The following is an 18,032-nucleotide window of genomic DNA, read 5'->3' as shown; positions in this document are numbered from 1 at the left end:
ATTTAACCCTCTATTTGGGAAACAGATGTAAAATTCTTTGTTAAGATTATAATATTCGGGACATATAGCTGTATGTAATTCCTGATCTTAGTGTATTGGTGGGAATGAACCATCCAGAACCAGAGCATTGCTATTCCCTGCCTCCAAATTTGCTTTTAATAGTAAATGCCATGGACTCAGACTGTTCCAGTTGGCTTTAACTGATCAGTGTCTGTAATTAAATCTGATATTTATCTGTGTTGAAATCCTACATATGTGACAAATTGGATTGCAGTCTCAAGAATGTTCTTTTCAAGCCTCAAACTTCTAAAACAAGTTTGTCATGAATGCCAGAATGATCCCAGGAGTTTGCTGGCCACATTCCAGTGCCAGGTCCCTCTCTCAGCCCTGGTGGCCACCTGTGCTTACATGAGTTCAGCAGGTTACAGGAGAACTGGAGAAAAAAGTGATTTTTCACATAAAATGTAAGTTGTGTTCATGGGTTTGGTATCATCACAGTGTTGGGTTATGCCAGTGCTTGTACCTTGTTTGCAAGGCAGGGAAATACAGCAAACCTGGTGCCTTAGAAGGCATCAAAGATCTCAGCTTACAGCCTGGGTTTGGGCTGCTCTGGGCAGCCTCTGAGATTTCAGAGCCATAGGCAGAGTGAAGCCAAATGGGGAAGAAACGTAAGAGGCAGGAATGTTACTGAGGTGAGAAGACTCATGTTTTTAAAACTGACTGATGGGTTGAAGTTTTCTTGTTGAGAATGCAATAGCTGGGTTTGCACAGCTTTCAGAGTCATGCTCTAGCAAGTCATTTATTATTTTTAATAATCAGCTGTCTAAAGACATGAAATAATGATTTTCTAAGCAGCCAGCATTTTCATTTTCGACTGCAGATTATGTGGTGGAACATCAGTGTCTTTCCTGCATGCACCAACTGTACTTTGTGCAGATCAGGAAGGAACATTTCTAAATCTCTTGATGCCGAGTTCAGCACACATTGTGGGTGCCCCTGGATCCCTGGCAGTGCCCAAGGCCAGGCTGGACAGGGCTGGGAGCAGCTGGGACAGTGGGACGTGTCCCTGACGTGTCCCTGCCATGGCAGGGCTGGCACTGGATGCACTTTGAGGCCCCTCCCAACCCAAACCATGCTGGGGTTTGATGTTAAAGGAGTTAGTGGCACCTTATTTATCATCTCATTTTGTTTACTCCTTTATGCTGTGTCAAGCTCAGGGGGAATCTTTTCCAACTTTTGTGTGTGTTTTGCAAGAATTTGATATATTTCTGTTAACAGAAGCAGCAAGACCAAACTGCAAAGGAAAGTTTGTTAAGAAGGGGGATTGGCAGGTTCTTAATCTGCATTTTTGCAGTAGGAGGATATGGTCCAAGGCAAAAGGTGCATTATTGCCAGAACTTCTCTGAAATTACTGCTTTAAGGTTAAATGCCTTTTGGGGATCAGGGAGGGAGAGCGACCTGGAAACCACATCAAAGCTTGAGGTTAGAATATGTTGGAGAATGGTGCCAAAAAAAGGTATTTCAGCACCAAAAATAACCCTAATCTACAGGAGAAGTCAAGCACTGCTTCGTGGGGGGATGGCAGAACATCTGGGGGATGTGGGGGAGAAAAGGTATTTTAGAAATGAATGGGAGATGTTTGGCGTGGGCTGGAGCCGAGATGATTCGAGCGGGTGAAGTGGTTTGAAATAGCTGCTTGCCTGAGGACCTAGTGGGTTTTATTTGATTTAATTTTTTTTATTGCTGCATAAAGTTTCCCTGTTAGAAGCCAGCTGTGGGTTGGGGGTTACAGCCCTTTGGAGGGGGCTGAAATTGGACAGTTCTGAGGAATTGTGGCCCTCAGTGCGTTCTTAACAGGGATCATTCCGTGGCCAAACAGGGCCAGAGGCTGCTTGGGGACACTTGGATCCCTCCTTTGGGCACTCTCATCCCTCCCCTGGGCCCTCACATCCCTCCTGCTTCCCTGTGTGATCAGCACTGCTCTTTTTGCTCGCAGCAACATGAACCGTGAAGACCGGAATGTGCTGCGTATGAAAGAACGGGAAAGGCGAAATCAAGAAATTCAGCAGGGTGACGAAGCCTTCCCACCCAACTCCCCTCTCTTTGCTGAACCCTACAAAGTGGTGAGTTCCTGCACCTCAGAGAAATGCAGGGTTTAGAACAGAAATCATCTGCAAATTCATGTTTTATTTTTATCTCTGTTCTTGAAAGCTCTTAGGGCAACGAAGTGTTTAAGCAGGGCTTGAAAATAAAGCTGGGCAGTCACAGCTCCACTGGCAGATTTATAATGCTTGGGAAGGGGAGGAGCCTTTATAGGGAGTGAGAAAAAGGAAAATAAAACCATCAAAATTTTTTCCTTCCTTCCTCCACCTTCTATACAGTGACTCAAAGCAATTAAACTGTCCATTGTGTGCTGCCAAATTGCCATTTTTGGGGTGCTTTAGACTGTTGCTAAACTTTCTAACCTTTCATCAACATAATCCAGACCTGGATAAGTTCACAAAGAGAATGTTTAAATAGGAGGTTAATTTAAAATGCTGGAATGTTTGATATGACTATGTTTGACATGAATTATCAGCTCTAGCTAGTGCTCCAGTAGTCTGTAGCTGATGTTTTAGTTTGTTTTGAAGGGATTTTTGAAGGAATATTCTGTTTGTGGTCCTGCACAGCTTTCAGCCTGTGCTGGGTTTCCTTCCAGGTTGCTTTGCTGAACAGTACTGGAAAAAATAACCTAATTCTGGAATAACTAATAAAATATTATTTAATAGGTTAATTACATCGTTCAAAACTCAATTTGAAAGCAAACCCTTCCCTTGCTGCAATTTCAGCTGGTTTGCAAGAAGTAAAACATGACTGCAAACTCTCTTCCTGCAGGAGGAAAGTTGAGAAATATCTGATGGTTTTTTTGTTCCTGTGCTTGATAACCAAATTCCACATGTGTGAAGTTAACTGGAGCTGGTTGGGGTGCATGGGGGAATGATCCAGGATCCCAGATTTAGAAAACAAAGTGGTTATAGAACAAAGAACCCTTTTAACTGTGTGCAACAAACATTGTGCCAATATAAACACCAATTAAAAATGACTTACGGGGGTGAGGTTAAGCTGATTTTATTTTACTGCTAATTAAAACCTTTTAGGAGTGATGCATTCTGTATTAGAGAAGTTACAGTCTGTAAGGTGACAGGGGGCATCTGCAGCTTTGGAACTGGCATCCAGCTCAGCAGTGCATTATTTGATTATTGCTGCTTCAGCTGTCTCTGCTGCTGAATTTTCAGTATGTTTTAGGGAGTTAAATATGTATTGTTACATATTTTTAATATGTTTTAAGGAGTCAAATTGCTGTTTTAAGACCTAAAATTCAGAATTGTAAACGCTGGCAAAGAAAGAAATGTATTCTAGCTGAAATTCAGGTTGTGTGCTAGACAGAGGTGTATTCTAGCTGCAATTCAGGTTGAGTGCTAGAAAGGGGTGTATTCTAGCTGAGGTTCAGGTTGAGTGCTAGACAGAGGTGTATTCCAGCTGAGGTTCAGGTTGAGTGCTAGAAAGGGGTGTACTCTGGCTGAAATTCAGGTTGAGTGCTAGAAAGGGGTGTATTCTGGCTGAAATTCAGGTTGAGTGCTGTAGCTATCAGACCATTTAACTTCCTGGGAAGTTGTCATCGGTTCTAAATCCCGATTTTGTGGCTTGTTGTCCCAGACCAGCAAAGAGGACAAGCTGTCGAGCCGCATCCAGAGCATGCTGGGGAACTATGATGAGATGACGGATCTCATCGGGGAGCGGCCGCTGCAGAAGATCGTGGCCATCCCCAAGCCCTCGGTGCCCACGGCGCCCGACGACAAACCCGTGCCCGGCTTCTTCGGGGAGCAGCGGCACGGCGCGGGCTCCCACCAGAGCAGCAAATGGACCCCGGTGGGGCCGGCCCCCAGCACCTCGGCCCAGTCCCAGAAGCGCTCCCAGGGGCTGGGGGGCCACGGGCAGCGCTCGGGGGGCGGCGCGGCCGCGGGGGCCCGGCACGAGCGCGACTCCTACGGCAGCGGCGGCCGCAAGAAGGGCCAGCACGGCTCCGAGCACTCCAAGGGCCGCTCCGGCAGCCCCGGGAAGCCGCCGGCCGTGGCCTCGCTGGCCCCCGGGCACTCCAGAGCCCACGGCAGCGAGCACCACGGCAAGGAGCACCAGCGCTCCAAGTCGCCCCGGGACCCCGAGCCCAGCTGGGACTCTCCCTCGCGCGTGCCCTCCTTCGCCAGCGGGCAGCACTCGACCCAGTCCTTCCCCCCCTCGCTGATGTCCAAGTCCAGCTCGATGTTACAGAAACCCACTGCCTACGTCAGGCCGATGGACGGGCAGGAGTCCATGGAGCCAAAGCTTCCCTCAGAACACTACAGCAGCCAGAGCCACGGCGGCGGCGTCAACGAGCTGAAACCCAGCAGCAAGGCGCACCTCACCAAGCTGAAAATTCCCTCTCAGCCACTGGATGTAAGTTACTGGCTCTGTCCTGCCTTCTTAAATGTAAATCCACCTCGCCTGGGATTTTCCAGCCTCTCCAAAGTCCCAATTTGCCTAACCCAAATGGAGTTTTTAGTAAACACTGTGTTTTTGTTACTCAAAGCACCTTCACCTATGCTGTATTTTCAGTGGGGAGCATGCAAAAGGAATTGTTTTTGTCTTCTGCTTCTTCAATGTGGATACTGGGTTTTTTATTAAATAAAGGCTGAGACACTCAGAAAGGCTTACTTAACCCCCAGAGGCCAATTTTCACAGAGTATTTCTCTAGTCAGGAGTTAGGGAAATTGTAGGATATCCACAAATATTTTGACAAGCTGGGTAAATACATTGTTGTTCCTGGGAGCTGAATTGACTTAGAGTTGTTGATACAATATGCCTGTATCAGATTTTCTTTTGAAGTGAGCAGCAATTACTAGATGTGATTATTATGCCTTCACACCACATTGAGCAGGGTGCAGAACTTTTATCAGTCGTGCTGGATATAAAATCCTATTGGGTTAACAACTTGGAGGAGTTTGGTAATTCCCAAATCATTAGGACACAGACTCTGACTCCAGCTCACTTACAAGGAGAGTGCCTTTGCTAGTAATAAAGTCTCATTTCATCTCCTGCCCAACTGCTGGAATCATGGTAGCCAGAGAAAAGCCCTTGTTCCTGGGGTTGCAACAGATAGCAAAGTAAGATCCAGCACACAGGTAAGGAAATCAGGAATTCCTTTATTTGTGAAGACCTGCCACATCAATGCTGATGCAGTGAATCCTTAAGTAGCTTTGCTTCTTTCTGCTTGTGGCAGGCAGGGATGCAGAGGATTCATAGTTTGGTAATCATTGCTGTTTCTGGGATCTCTCTGTGATGAGTGTTTTACTTGGGAATGCACTTTGTCATTCCTGTGCATTCACGGTCCTGCACTTGAACTCAGATATTATCCTGGGGCTGCTTCCAGGAAATGACTGAAAGCTGTGATTCTCTTTCCCCTCTCTACAAGTTTTTAATATCCCTGCCTGCCTGTGATCACTTTAACTGTCAAGTGAAAAGTGAGAGATTATTATCACAGTTTTATGGATGGCATGTATTTGCTTTTCGTAACTGTGACTCATGCCATAAAAACATGGCTCTATATGATGTGAAAATTGATGAAAAGAGTTAGCAAGGGCTCTTTGTGTCTATGTAGAGTCTGCATGAGTCACAATAAGGATTGAAGTTTGTTTTTAACTGTTTCTAGTCCCTGGAAAATTTGGGAGATGTTAATTTTGAGTTTTGATTTGTAGGCATCAGCCTCTGGTGAGGTGAGCTGCGTGGATGAAATCCTCAAAGTAAGTTCTTGGTGTTCCTGTTCCTACTTTGTAGAAAGTGCAGCCATTCCTGAGCAGGGGGGAGGACTCTGCAGTGCCAGAGCCTGTCCAGGTGCAGGTGGGCACAGGGGGACTGGGCCAAGCTGGGAGCAGAGCTGGCCCTGGGTGTTGTGTGTGATCCCCTGGAGATCCTCACTGCATTCCTCCTCCCTGATAATCAGAACTACATTTCTTCTACCAAATTACAGTTTTTAATCCTGATATTTTAGATTATACTAAATGCTTTGCTGCCTCATGGCAGCACTTTCCCTCTCTCATCCCTGGGTTATTTTCCCAAGTCCTTTTACCCCTCCTGTGATGCCCTGTCCTGTGTGTGCTCTCACATAAACATCATCAGGTCCCTCTGGAGCATTTCCATGGCTTATTATTATTTCCTGTGACCTTCAGTCCTCCAGGGGCCTTGGGGATGCTCTGAGAGCATAGGAGGCACTTTCCAGCTGCAGGCATTTGATTTCCCCCTTTTCCTCAAATTCTACAGGCTTCCCTTTCCTAGGATTCTTCTTCCCACACACTCTGAAAGGATCAGACTCTGACTTGCACTGCAGTTTATCTTCAGGCCAGCCCAGCTCATTGATTTATGCCTTGCTGCTTGTTATTATGTCATAACTCTCTCTTCTCCTGGGTAGCAATTGAACATTCAGGTTAACATGCAAAATTTTTGTTGCACATTTGGGAAATTAAGATTTGAATATAAAGCTTAGTGAAGGGTGAACAATGAACTGAAAATTGAGAGAATCCAGATTGCAAGTTGAAACCTGATTTATTTTGGTAATAACTTTGATTTTTGTTGTGTTTCAGGAGATGACCCACTCCTGGCCTCCTCCACTGACTGCCATCCACACCCCCTGCAAAACTGAACCCTCCAAATTCCCCTTTCCAACCAAGGTCAGTGCTGAATCCAACAGTGGATGCTGTTGAAAAAATAACTCCAGTTAAAGATCAGGATTTTGGAACTCCTGCGTTCAGTTCTGCATAATTTGGGTTTGTTTCAGTGCTTTGTCCCTCTTTATTTATCTTCACCTCATCTGTCAGCAGCTGCCTTATGAAAAATGTCCTTGGTTTTCCTCTGCTTTGCACAGACAATCTGCAAAGCTATCTGTGATACAACTTGCCTTTTTAATTTTTGTGGGATAAATTCAAACTTTCAAACTTCTGAAGCTTGGAAATGCCTTTGAGGCCTTTCCCTAACAGGGAAATGCTCTGCACCATTTTGTGTAGAACCAAGTGAGTTTCCTTCCATGTAGCAAAACAGAGACTGAATGGTAAATGCTGAGAAATTTAAATGGGCTTTTCTGCATAAATTGAATTTTCCTCTTAGTTTGAAGTCCACTAATAGTTGTGTGAGATTTTTTTTTGCATTTTCAATTACAACAAAATTAAGACAGTGTAAGAATCACATGTTTTGCTGAAGTAATCAGTTGTTCCAAAAGATCCTCTTCCCAACCTCCTGTGTTCTTAAGAAGTGCTGAAGGGTTTAAGCAGTTAATTCCAGAGAGAAATCCACCCCTGCTGCTGCTGAGAGCACAGGGCACGTGTCCAGGGGAGCTGCTGGGGCTGACACCTCTGAGGAGGGAATTCTGCTGCTGCCTCCCCTGGGCTGGGCCTGGCGGCTCCAGGGTTCCAGGGCACACTCGGGGCACTGGGAATTGTTTGCCTGGAAGAGCAGCTCTGCAGGATCCTGGAAGGCCAGGGGAGGCAGCTGTGGGTGAAGGCAGCATGGGGAGCTGACTCACCCAGGAATCCATGCTCTGGTTCCTGGGGCTGCTGATTACCAGTAAAAGATTCAGCTCCACAATGTGATTTTTCTCCAGACTCAACATCTCTCTGGGCTGAATTGGGGTGCTCCACCCCGAACTTGGCAGAGCTTCAGAGTGAAGAAATTGCCCTGTTTGTCTTTTAAAAGTTACCTATGTAATAATTCAGACCATGCTCTCTCTCACCAGCTGCTGTTCTAGACACCACTTAATTGCTCTTAATTTCCTGTTTGATCCAAATTGCTCCCCAAAACAGAACATCTGAGGGAATAATTTTGAGAAGAGTTTCTCACTGAGGTTTCTACTGTCATCTCTCTAATCCCATCCTTTTATGTGATTGCTTTGTCATGACCTTCCTTCAGCCAAAGCTTCCAGTCGCTGTTGGAAGGGCACATCCACAAACCTCCCCCAGACTGCTCCAGGTTCAGGTTCTCATCCTGGCTGGATATCCCAGAGCAGGGGCAGTCCTGCTGCCACCACCTCTCTGTGACCTGTCCCTGGTCACTGCTTTTTGCTCCTCTTCAGTATCAAAAAATGCAGAATTTACCATTCAGTTCTCAGCTTTACTTTGGAAGGCATACCTAGAAATAAATCCTGTTTTCTGTTTTCCTAGCATTAGATCAATATTAATCTTGCAAATATTACTTTCAGTCAAGGTTTATTTGTGTGCTATGTAAAACTGTCAGCCTGGAAATAATTCATACCTTTTCTTACAAGGAAATTCCACACCTTTCCTTGTCAACAAAGGTCCTTATTCCTCTGCTTTGAGTACTCATTCCTGAACCTTTGGGGAGATATTTTCCCTTTGCATTTTGAGCACCCTTGGCTGTGGGGCTGCTTGGTTTTAGTTTCCCTGGCATTTGACTGGGTTTGGGAAGAGCAAGGTGTGCAGAAATCCCTGTGGCTGTGACCCAGAGGCCACACTGTAACACTGCACAGCTCTGGCAATGCCTGAACAAAAAGGAGCTTTTTCAACCTCCCAACCTGGATTGTGTCTCTTCACCCAGTTTGCAAAAAATTCCATTTATGGCTGCTCTGAGTCTTTTTGACTTTTTGCCAGCTTTTTTATTTTGTGGCTGCACATCTTAGCCATGGAACTCTGTCAAATTCTCTCTCTGCATCCAAAGCCTATAATTTCCTCTGCCTTCTCCCCTCTGTCATTCTTGGCAGCAGCAGCTCTGCAGAATTCCAGGGAGTTAGTGAGCCATGGGCCTGTGCAGTCTGGGCCCAGAGCAGAATCCACCAAACAAAACACCACAGTGGTTTGCTTTAATCGAGCAGTTCTGTTGGAGGAAAGCTCCTTCTCTCTAGTACTGTGCTCCATTTATTGCTGAAGTGTTTCTCAGCATTGCCCCTGTGGGCAGAGCCTGGTGTGTTCTTCCTGCTCACATTAAATGGAGCTGCCCTTGGTGGAGCACTTGATTTTATTTGTCAGGCTCTTGGGATGGGATCACTTTCCCTGTGTGTAGGGAGTGAGTAACTCGAAGGAACCCAACCTCCTGACTGGGGCCTCTCTGATTACTATAAATATATCCAATAGTTCCCAGGAAGTCTTGGATCAGAAGAGAAAACTCCATGAAAATAGGTCAGGGAAAGTTTTATGGATGCTATGGAAAAATGCAGATTGCTGTGTCTTGATAAAAAATGTTATCCTGTGCCCTAACACTCTATAATTTTATCCATGGGCTCGCAGTCAGACACTCCAGCAATGCTGGCAGTGTTTATGAGATGCATTGAGCAGCCCAGCTGCTGGCTGGGAGGGAAGGCTTGGCTGTGCCTGTTCCTGTTCCTGTCCCTCTGCAGCCAGCAGGACCCTCCTGCCCTCCCTTCCCTGCTGGGACACACACTCTGCTCCTGGGAAGCAGAAAGGAGATGTGACCTGAGGGTTCAGGTGTGACCTGAGGTTTCAGGTGTGACCTGAGGTTTCAGGTGTGACCTGAGGTTTCAGGTGTGACCTGGGAATGTTCCCCCCTCCAGCCCTGCTGCCTCCTGTCCAGCTGGAGAATTCCTCTCTCCAGGTGGTTTTGTCAGAGTTTTTGTTTCCTGCTCCAGTGTCTTCCCTGTGTAACCTCAGTCCATTCTACTTTGCTTTAAAGGGTTTCCTTCCTTTCAGTTGGTTGCAATTTCTTTCTGAAGCAGACCTTTAGGAGCTGCTGCTCTCAATAACCTGGGAGTTGAAAGTAGAGCTTTTTTTTTTAGTCTCTGAGTTTCTTAAAGAAATATGTATCCAGTAGATGGCAAGGGAGTTGGAAAAAGTTGCACATTGAGCCATAACACCTCATTAAAGTGCACTTAGCTGAGAGTCAGTGCTGTGCCTCTGAAATAGGAAGTTGACTCAAGTGGGGAATTAGGCAGGTGTGCTCTGCACAATTCCCAATCCATGTGCTGCTGCAAGGGGTGCCAGTTCCCCATCCTGTGCTCCCCAGTGCTGTGGCTTTGGAAATGTGCAGTTTGAGGTCTTTATTTCTTTTCTCACTCAGTTTGTTGGCTTGGCTGAGCTGCCAGTGGCAAAGGAAACCAGGGATTCCCACCTGCCTGTGCAAAGGATAAGAAATGGATTTATTTTGAAGGGAGTGTGGCTGTTCACAAGGCTTCTCTCCATCTTCACTTTGCTCTTGAATTCTTTCTTAATTTATTATTGTTTTTATTGTCCCTTCCTTTCAATTAGTAAAGATCAGAGGTATTGGAAACACCTCCCAAGGAGAGCTCCTTACGAAGGTCTCCATCTACAAAATTCTTGTTCAATGCATTGTTCCATTTTTGAAATACAAAGCTGAGGGAAATTGAAAACATCTCAAGGGTGCTTTGCTGTGTAAAGCTTTTGTGTGTATAAAAACTTCATTCTGTAAATTGCCTCTGGAACCACTGCCTGGCACTGGCTTGGTGTGAGGGAAAACCAGGTCACAGATGGACCAGGAAAAATGGAATTCATTGTTGAATTGTAGTTCTGGTTTGCCATTGCCAGAGCATGTAAGTAAAATGTGTGTATACAACTAGAAATTGCAAATATTGGACTCCATTTATTTTTTCTGGGGTTATCAGTTGTCCTCATTTTGAAATGAGGTCAGGAAAGTCCTATTTTAAAAAGGCACTCGAGCCTGGAAGGGAGTTTACAGTGGCTCATAGCCTCTGTGTATTTGTTAAAGCAAGGCTTTGGGATTTCAGTAAAGTTCATCATCTGCTGAGTCTTGGGAGTCAGAATTGGAGTTTATGAAATGGGAATACTGAGGAAGATAAAAGTGCTGAAATCTGCAAGGCTTCCTCTTTCCTGGCTGGTTTTATAGGATATTGGGAATTAGGAATTGTTCCCTGGCACAGCTGGGGCTGCCCCTGCATCCCTGGCAGTGCCCAAGGCCAGGTTGGAGCAGCCTGGGACAGTGGGAGGTGTCCCTGCCATGGCAGGGGTGGCACTGGGTGGGCTTTGAGCTCCCTTCCAGCCCATCCTGAGCCTCTAAAATGCCATTTCATTGGCTTCTCTACCAGAGCTGGCTGGAATGCTGTGCTGCCCACCCAGGCTGGGCTTCCTTTGGGGCAGAGTGTGCAGAGCTGGTCCCATTTGAAAGCTCCCCTTGTCCCTAAGGCTCCTTTGTGGCTGAGGAATATTTTTTGTTGAGATTTTTTTGTTCCAATTTCTGTGTGTGCCGGGAGAAGGAAAATGAGGAGGAAAGGGTTGGAAGGAAAGCACTTCAAACAGCAGCAGAGTTTGTGTGTGTGTGTCAGGAGCATAAACAAACATCCTGAACAGTTCCTCTCCATCCTAAACAAACAGGAGGAGGGGATTTAGGGAAGTCACCCAGGGATTTGGGAGCTTCAGCCCTGATGTGCCCTTGGGAACAGCAGGAAGTGGCTGAGGAAGAGGAGTGTGAAGGTCTCACCAGGGGTGCCCCAGGGCCTAGGGAAAGAATCACCTTTTTTTGCTTGTTGTTGTTTTTTCCCCTTTTCCAGAGATGGTGTCATCCATTATGTAGAAATAATCTCTTCCTTACAGCCTGGTTTTTAGTATCTTGAATTCCCACTGAAAAAAACCCACTTGTGATGTTTTATTCCCCCAGGAGTCTCAGCAGTCCAGTTTTGGCACTGGAGAACAGAGTGAGTACATGAAACTTCCTGGAATGTGTTGAATATTTTTGTTGTCTTTCTGCTCTCAGCATCTCCCAAGATGTCAGGGCTTTTAGGAAATGAGGTTTTCCAGACTGCTCACAGGATGGAGGCTGACTTCAGATTTTCTCTGCTTTCTCAAGTTTTAAGCTGTTAAACAGTTGCTTGATTTTCTTTTGCATTTCTTGTTCAGATCTTGGAGGTTATCACTGAGTGGAAGGGTGGTGTATTTGAGGGAAAAGATGTATTTTAATTGATCCAATTCTGTACAAAATGCCTCTATGATTGATTTGAAAATAACTGAATACTAAACCAAAACACCATTAAAAAGCCCAACTCCCTGCTTAGGGACATATTAGAAACCAGAAGAGAACTTTTGCTTTTATTTCAGTAGAAAAAGCACATGGCAGTTCCACCATTTATTGTTACTTTGACATTTTAAAGTCAAGAGAGAGAACTGGTCAGGAACTTAAATCACATGCTATTGTCCTTGAGTTTCTTGCACTTTTGGGCTTTGGAAAAAAGTAGATTTTATTTCTTTTAAACTGTCATTATTTTGAATATTACTGAAATGAACATGAAACTCAGTAAATATCAGGTAAAATTGAATTAAATTAGCGCTGTTACCTTCCAAAAGTCCTTCCACTCCTCTTGAAGTGATTAAACAGCTTAAATAGTAAAAGAAGAATGGTTTATTCTTAGATATTCACAAGCAGCTTAATCTGAACACCTGATACAGTGGGGAATTAAGGAAACAAATTCAAGCTTAATTCCATGATGCTAAAGCACAGGCTCACGTTATGGGAGCAGCTGATCTTTAGGTGTGGAAAAGAAGAGCCAAGGTTAATTAAACACAGAGCCAGTTTCCTGTGCCTTCTTGGATTTTCTGGAGAGCTTTTAACAGCTCTGTTCTTGTTTTTGTTGAGCTGTACCCAGTTATTTACCAGAATGAAAGAAAAGGGAAGGGAATGTATCAGGGTGTATTCCTGCTGTCAGATTTAGTGTGTGAGCTGGATTTTGGGGGGTGGGGGTTCTCATCCATCAGAAGCTGTGTGGGGATGCTGGAGCAGTCAGAGCTCAGCAGGTGCATCTCTGTCCCAGATCCTGCCTGTGTAAGGCAAGAATTTCATCTTGCTAGGAGCAGAACAGTTTTCCACACCATGAATAACAAATTAGTGTGTATTGGTTCACACAGCAATGATTTAAATGGTTTTCTCTGTTTTCTTGGTTAAATGATTTGCTGTATTTGGTGTTTGGCTCTGCATCCTCCCTGCCTCAGCCTGGGGGAGGTGGTGCCTGCTGTCCCCTGCTGCTGCTCCCTCCTGTCCCCTCACATGGCTTTGCTTTGTCCATCCCTGTGGCAGCTTTGGGGGAACTCTTCTGCTGTGCCTGAGTTTTCAGCTGTGCTTTTCTTCTTTTCTTCTCCTAGAACGATACAATCCCTCCTCCAAAACCTCCAATGGTCATCAATCCAAATCGTAAGTGCCTGCTGAGCAAACATGTCACAAACAAAAGTTGTGTTTTAAGAGATTTAGGAGAAGGTGTGTGGTGGAATGTGAGTGTCACTCCAGCATCCTTCTCCTTGGCTGGCAGGGAAATGTTTTTTGGGACAATAAACCAGATATTGCTCACTGGAGTGAGTAAAAAATACCCTGAGCTGCCTTTCTGCTCCTTTGCTTTCCTGTCAGCTGCCCCAAGAGGGGAGAGGGAGTTTGGACCTTGGAATTGGCTTGGGAATCAGAAAGGGCATCAGCATGGGATGGGACTAACAGAGCTGGCAGCTGGAGTTGCACAAATTCAGGGTGAGGAAAGGTTTTGGATTGGAGGAGACAGAAAACTGGGTCTGGCATCTTGTGAGGTTTGTTCTGCTCTCCCTTTAAGTCCCTGACAAATGTTTTGAACACAGACCCAGCAACACAGAAGAACTCAGAGGCAACTGGAATGTTCTGCATGGCTTTAGTCCACCTTTCTCAGACTTAAAAATCAGTGATATGCAGTTAAAAGATGGTTTCCAAATAAATCTGCCCATAAAAATAAATATTTACCAGTTTACTGTGAGAAAACAACTTTAAATATATTTTGGTAAAGAAAACCCTTGAAAAGGAGATAAATGCATCATCTGTAAAACGGTAGCAATGAGCAGTAGTTCAGGAGTGGGCTCCTAGAGGTTGTGTTGCTGTTCAGATCAGCAGAGCAGCTCACTGGGAAACTCAGGAGAGTCAGACTTTTAATTCTTTCTCATTTTCTCTCCACAGATGTGAATCGAACCAGACAGAGTAAGATGTTTTCTTTTTATAATCAAATGTTTCCACTAATCAGAAAGGCCCTGCTGTGTGTTTTCATTGTGCTCATGCATTCTCAGTGTGTGAAGCTGTGTGTGTGTGACTACCAGCAGTAATTATGGCTTTGGCTACAGTAATTAATGATGGCTCAGGACAGTGGCAGTGCTGCCACGGGACAGGAAGCAGCCACTGGGGCTGGCTCGCTTTCCTCCATCTCCAACACAATTCTTGCCCACTGTGTGTAAGAAGTTGAACATAACACAAGTTGCCTCCTCCCACACCAGTAAATTGTGTCAGATTTCCTTTCTAAGTTTAACAGAATGGACTCAGGAGCCAAAGTACCTGAATCCTCATTCTTCTCTGAGAATGAGTCAACTCTCCATTCTTAACCCTGAAATGTGTGAGTGCTGTCTGGTGGCTCTCACCCACGCAGCCTCTGCAGGATAAACAGTGCCATGTTGAAATCTAGCAGAAAGCTTTGGAAGTAATTAAAGAACTTGGAAAAACTTGTCTCACTTTCTCCCTTTTCCTTTAGTATGTTGAAAGATGACTTAAAACTCAGCAGTAGTGAAGACAGCGATGGAGAGCAGGTAAGTTCCTCAGGTGGCTTCCCAAAAACCGCTGCACTCATCCAGGGGCAGCCCTGGGCAGGGAGCAGGAGATCTGTGGAACTGAAATCTCCTGGAATGTTTTTAGACAAACCTCAGGCATTCCTAAATGCAATCTTGGGGGAAATTTTGTGCAAACAAATTGAAATGTTGTGTTTTGTGGAAACAGTTTGCTTTTATCTAGAAATTCTTATTAACTGATTTCACGTGGGCCTTCTCTGAACACCAAGTTACAATAGTGCACTTTAAAACTTATATCATGGCTCCTTAATTAAAGATAAACCCCTTTGTGTTCTGCCATCCCAGCTACAGAGCTCATGGAGTGAACATCTGTGTGAGTTGGTGCCCTGGGATGTTTGGAGTGACAAGGAGTCCCTGGGAGTACAGCTGCACCTTTATATTTATCAAAAAGTCTCTTTTTTACTCTTTCCAGGATTAACTTTGTGCAGCTTCTGCCAGACTGGCACTTTAAATGCTAAATAAAAATGGAATATGTGTCTGTGCTGCCCAGTAACTCCCACTGCTCTGGGGTTTCTTCTCAGTTCTGGTACTTGATTTTCTTCAAGTGGAAAACTTGAAGGTGGTGAACTCCACTTACCCTGGGCATCTCAGGAAAATCATTGTGAAATGCTGAATCATCTGATTCAAAAAGGTGGAAGCAAGATATTAATTAGTGGTAGAAATGGGAACTCTCACAAATGGAGTCAGAATACAGAGATTTGTGCTGAAAACTTAGAGAAAATCATGCTGCTTATCTTTCTGTATAAGGAAAATGCAGGTAAATTTAAACTACTGCAAATAATGAATATTTTTAAAATGAAAGGCTCTAAACCAATGTTTTACAACTTAATTGTATAAACCAGCCTAAAATAGCTTCTAGAAGCTTCATGCTCTTCTTTTTTTTAATTGCAGGACTGCGATAAGACCGTGCCAAGGAGCACACCTGGAAGGTAGGAATTGAATTCCTGGGGGATTGCAGCACATGGGGAAGTTCAGCCCAGTCAGCATTCCTGGCTTGGTCTTGTTTCCAAAATTCATCTTTGTCCTTTGGTTTGTGCTAAAGCAAAAGCGATGAAAATTTAATCAGTGATTGAATACTAATAAATATGATATTAAATATTTCCTGCAAGTGAGACTGACCACTTTGGGAAGGGGCAGCACCCAAAGGCTGAACTGTGTTCACTTAGGCTGAATTTTCCCCTGAACGCTGATGAAAATGTTACATTTTGTTACTTCTAATGCCAGGGTTGGAAGGGTGTACCTGTGCCTCGGGTAATGCTTGCTTTCCCTGCTTTGTGTTGCAGTAATTCTGAGCCTTCCCAGCACAACAGTGAAGGAGCAGATAACTCCAGGGATGACTCGAGCAGCCACAGCGGCTCCGAGAGCAGCTCGGGCTCCGACTCGGAGAGCGAGAGCAGCTCCAGCGACAGCGAGGCCAACGAGCCCTCCCAGAGTGCATCCCCCGAGGTAGGGCAGCCCTGCAGCAGCTGCCTCCAGTCCTGCACTCAACAGCACTAAAGTTCAGGAAATTCTCACTGTTAGAGGCAAAACACCGACCCGGGCTCGCTGTCAGGCTGGGCTGTTCTGCTGCAGTTCCTGTGCTGCATGTGACAGTTCTCTAGATAAGCCCACATTTGATGTTTGATTTGAAGTGGTTTTTACCAGCAGTTGTCTGTTGAAGGGCAGAATTAGATGTGGTATCAGAACCCTAAAAAACCCTGGCATCAAATATTGCCTGTTAGTAGCAGACAAAGGGAAAAATTGTGTTATTTGGGCCTGTATTTATTTATCATTTCATTCATTTATCAGGTTTTGGGTGTCCCTCGTGCTTTGGCGTGCAGCATCATACAGCTGTCACGTGGGAAAGATTGAAGAAATGGGAAATATTTTATCAATATTTTATCTAACTCTGTTTTTTACTTTGTTTTTAGCCAGAGCCACCACCCACAAACAAGTGGCAGCTGGATAACTGGTTGAACAAAGTTAATTCCCATAAAGTGTCACCAGCTTCTTCCGTGGACAGCAATATCCCTTCTTCCCAAGGCTACAAGAAAGAGGGACGGGATCAGGGTACAGGGAGTGGGTACACTGATCAAGGTGGATCCAAGGACTCCATTTCTTCTACACCAGGGAGAGATTCCAAACCCACCCAGAAGGGCTCGGAGAGCAGTCGTGGGAGGCAGAAATCACCTGCCCAGAGCGACAGCTCGACTCAGAGGAGGACTGTAGGGAAAAAACAGCCCAAGAAAGCAGAAAAGACATCTGTGGAAGAGCCCAGAGGAGGTCTTAAAATAGAAAGCGAAACCCCAGTAGACATGGCAACAAACATCCCTTCCAACAGGCACAAGGCAGCCACCAAAGGCTCCAGGAAACCCAATATAAAGAAGGAGCCCAAGTCTTCCCCTCGGCCTACAACGGAGAAAAAGAAATACAAGGCTTCGAGCAAATCTGCCCAGAAATCCAGGGAATTCATCGAAACAGATACCTCATCCTCTGATTCAGATGAAAATGAGAGTCTGCCTCCTTCCTCACAAACACCCAAATACTCTGAGAGCAATAGGACTCCTGTTAAATCTTCCATGGAGGAGGATGACAGCTTTTTCCGGCAGAGAATGTTCTCTCCTATGGAAGAGAAAGAGCTTCTGTCCCCGCTGAGTGACCCTGATGAAAGGTACCCACTCATTGTGAAGATTGACCTGAGCCTCTTATCCAGGATACCAGGGAAGCCTTACAAGGACCCCGAGGGAGCCAAGGCGGAGAAGAAGAGCGCCCCGGAGAAACACGGCCGGGAGGGCCAGAAACAGCCCTCAGACAAGGGCTCCACCAAAGGCAAGAGGAAACACAAACAGGTGAGCCCTCCTGCCTGTCCCCTCAGCCCCTGGGCAGCCCAGAGTGCAGGTGACAGCTCAGAGCAGGGACTGAGCCGGGCAGGAGCGGCTGTGCTGCCGTGTGTAGAACCCTGGGTCGTCCCTGTGCTGGTACAGGAGACTGCTGGGATTTTCTTGCAGAAACACCTGTGGGAGTGTCAGCCCTGTAACCAGAGCTTAGGGAGATCACAAATCTGTGCCTCTGAGCTCTGCCTCCAGCCCTCTCCTGCCTCCCTGGAACCAGCCCCTGGTGCTCTGCAGGCCAGCTCAGGCAGCTGATCCAATGGGAAATCCACCTGGGACAAAACACCCAAAAGTCATTTTTCAGCTGGATCAGCTCTCAGAGCCATGGAAATGCCCATTGCCAGGATAAGGGATGGGGCAGGGCTGGGCCTGGGGCTTGGCAGCAGCAGCAAACATCTCAGGTGCTGCTTTACTGGGAGCAGGGTCATCTCTCCGTAAGAATACTGAATCCTTCCAAAACCATTTCATCTTTTCAGCTAGAAGTAAGAAGCAGGAATGGCTGGGGGACAGTAAAATGGCAGGAGACAGTGGGAGAACTGAACAG

The 18,032-nt window shown here is 45.7% G+C and overlaps 1 protein-coding gene across 6 annotated transcripts in view; it reads left to right on the top strand.

Moving 5' to 3' along the window:
• The window catches only part of AFF4 (ALF transcription elongation factor 4), a 55,386-nt gene that overhangs the window by 14,847 nt on the left and 22,507 nt on the right, over positions 1-18,032 (top strand). For all 6 annotated transcript variants that reach the window (XR_011681713.1, XR_011681714.1, XR_011681715.1 and 3 more), the window contains exons 2-12: positions 1,997-2,123; positions 3,697-4,473; positions 5,772-5,816; positions 6,654-6,740; positions 11,662-11,698; positions 13,137-13,185; positions 13,963-13,983; positions 14,525-14,579; positions 15,510-15,547; positions 15,902-16,064; positions 16,529-17,446. Coding sequence is in view for 2 of the 6 variants with exons in the window: in XM_071443649.1 (XP_071299750.1) it covers positions 2,001-2,123; positions 3,697-4,473; positions 5,772-5,816; positions 6,654-6,740; positions 11,662-11,698; positions 13,137-13,185; positions 13,963-13,983; positions 14,525-14,579; positions 15,510-15,547; positions 15,902-16,064; positions 16,529-17,446 (2,313 nt within the window). In the remaining 4 variants the exon portion in view is untranslated. The remainder of the gene's footprint in view (positions 1-1,996; positions 2,124-3,696; positions 4,474-5,771; positions 5,817-6,653; positions 6,741-11,661; positions 11,699-13,136; positions 13,186-13,962; positions 13,984-14,524; positions 14,580-15,509; positions 15,548-15,901; positions 16,065-16,528; positions 17,447-18,032) is intronic.

The sequence above is a fragment of the Agelaius tricolor genome, unplaced genomic scaffold, assembly GCF_023055355.1.
Source record: "Agelaius tricolor isolate 1412-34295 unplaced genomic scaffold, bAgeTri1.0.p SCAF_18, whole genome shotgun sequence".
Taxonomy (NCBI): Eukaryota; Metazoa; Chordata; class Aves; order Passeriformes; family Icteridae; genus Agelaius; species Agelaius tricolor.
Note: the sequence above shows the minus strand (reverse complement) of the source record. Positions and strands in the feature narration are given on the sequence as shown.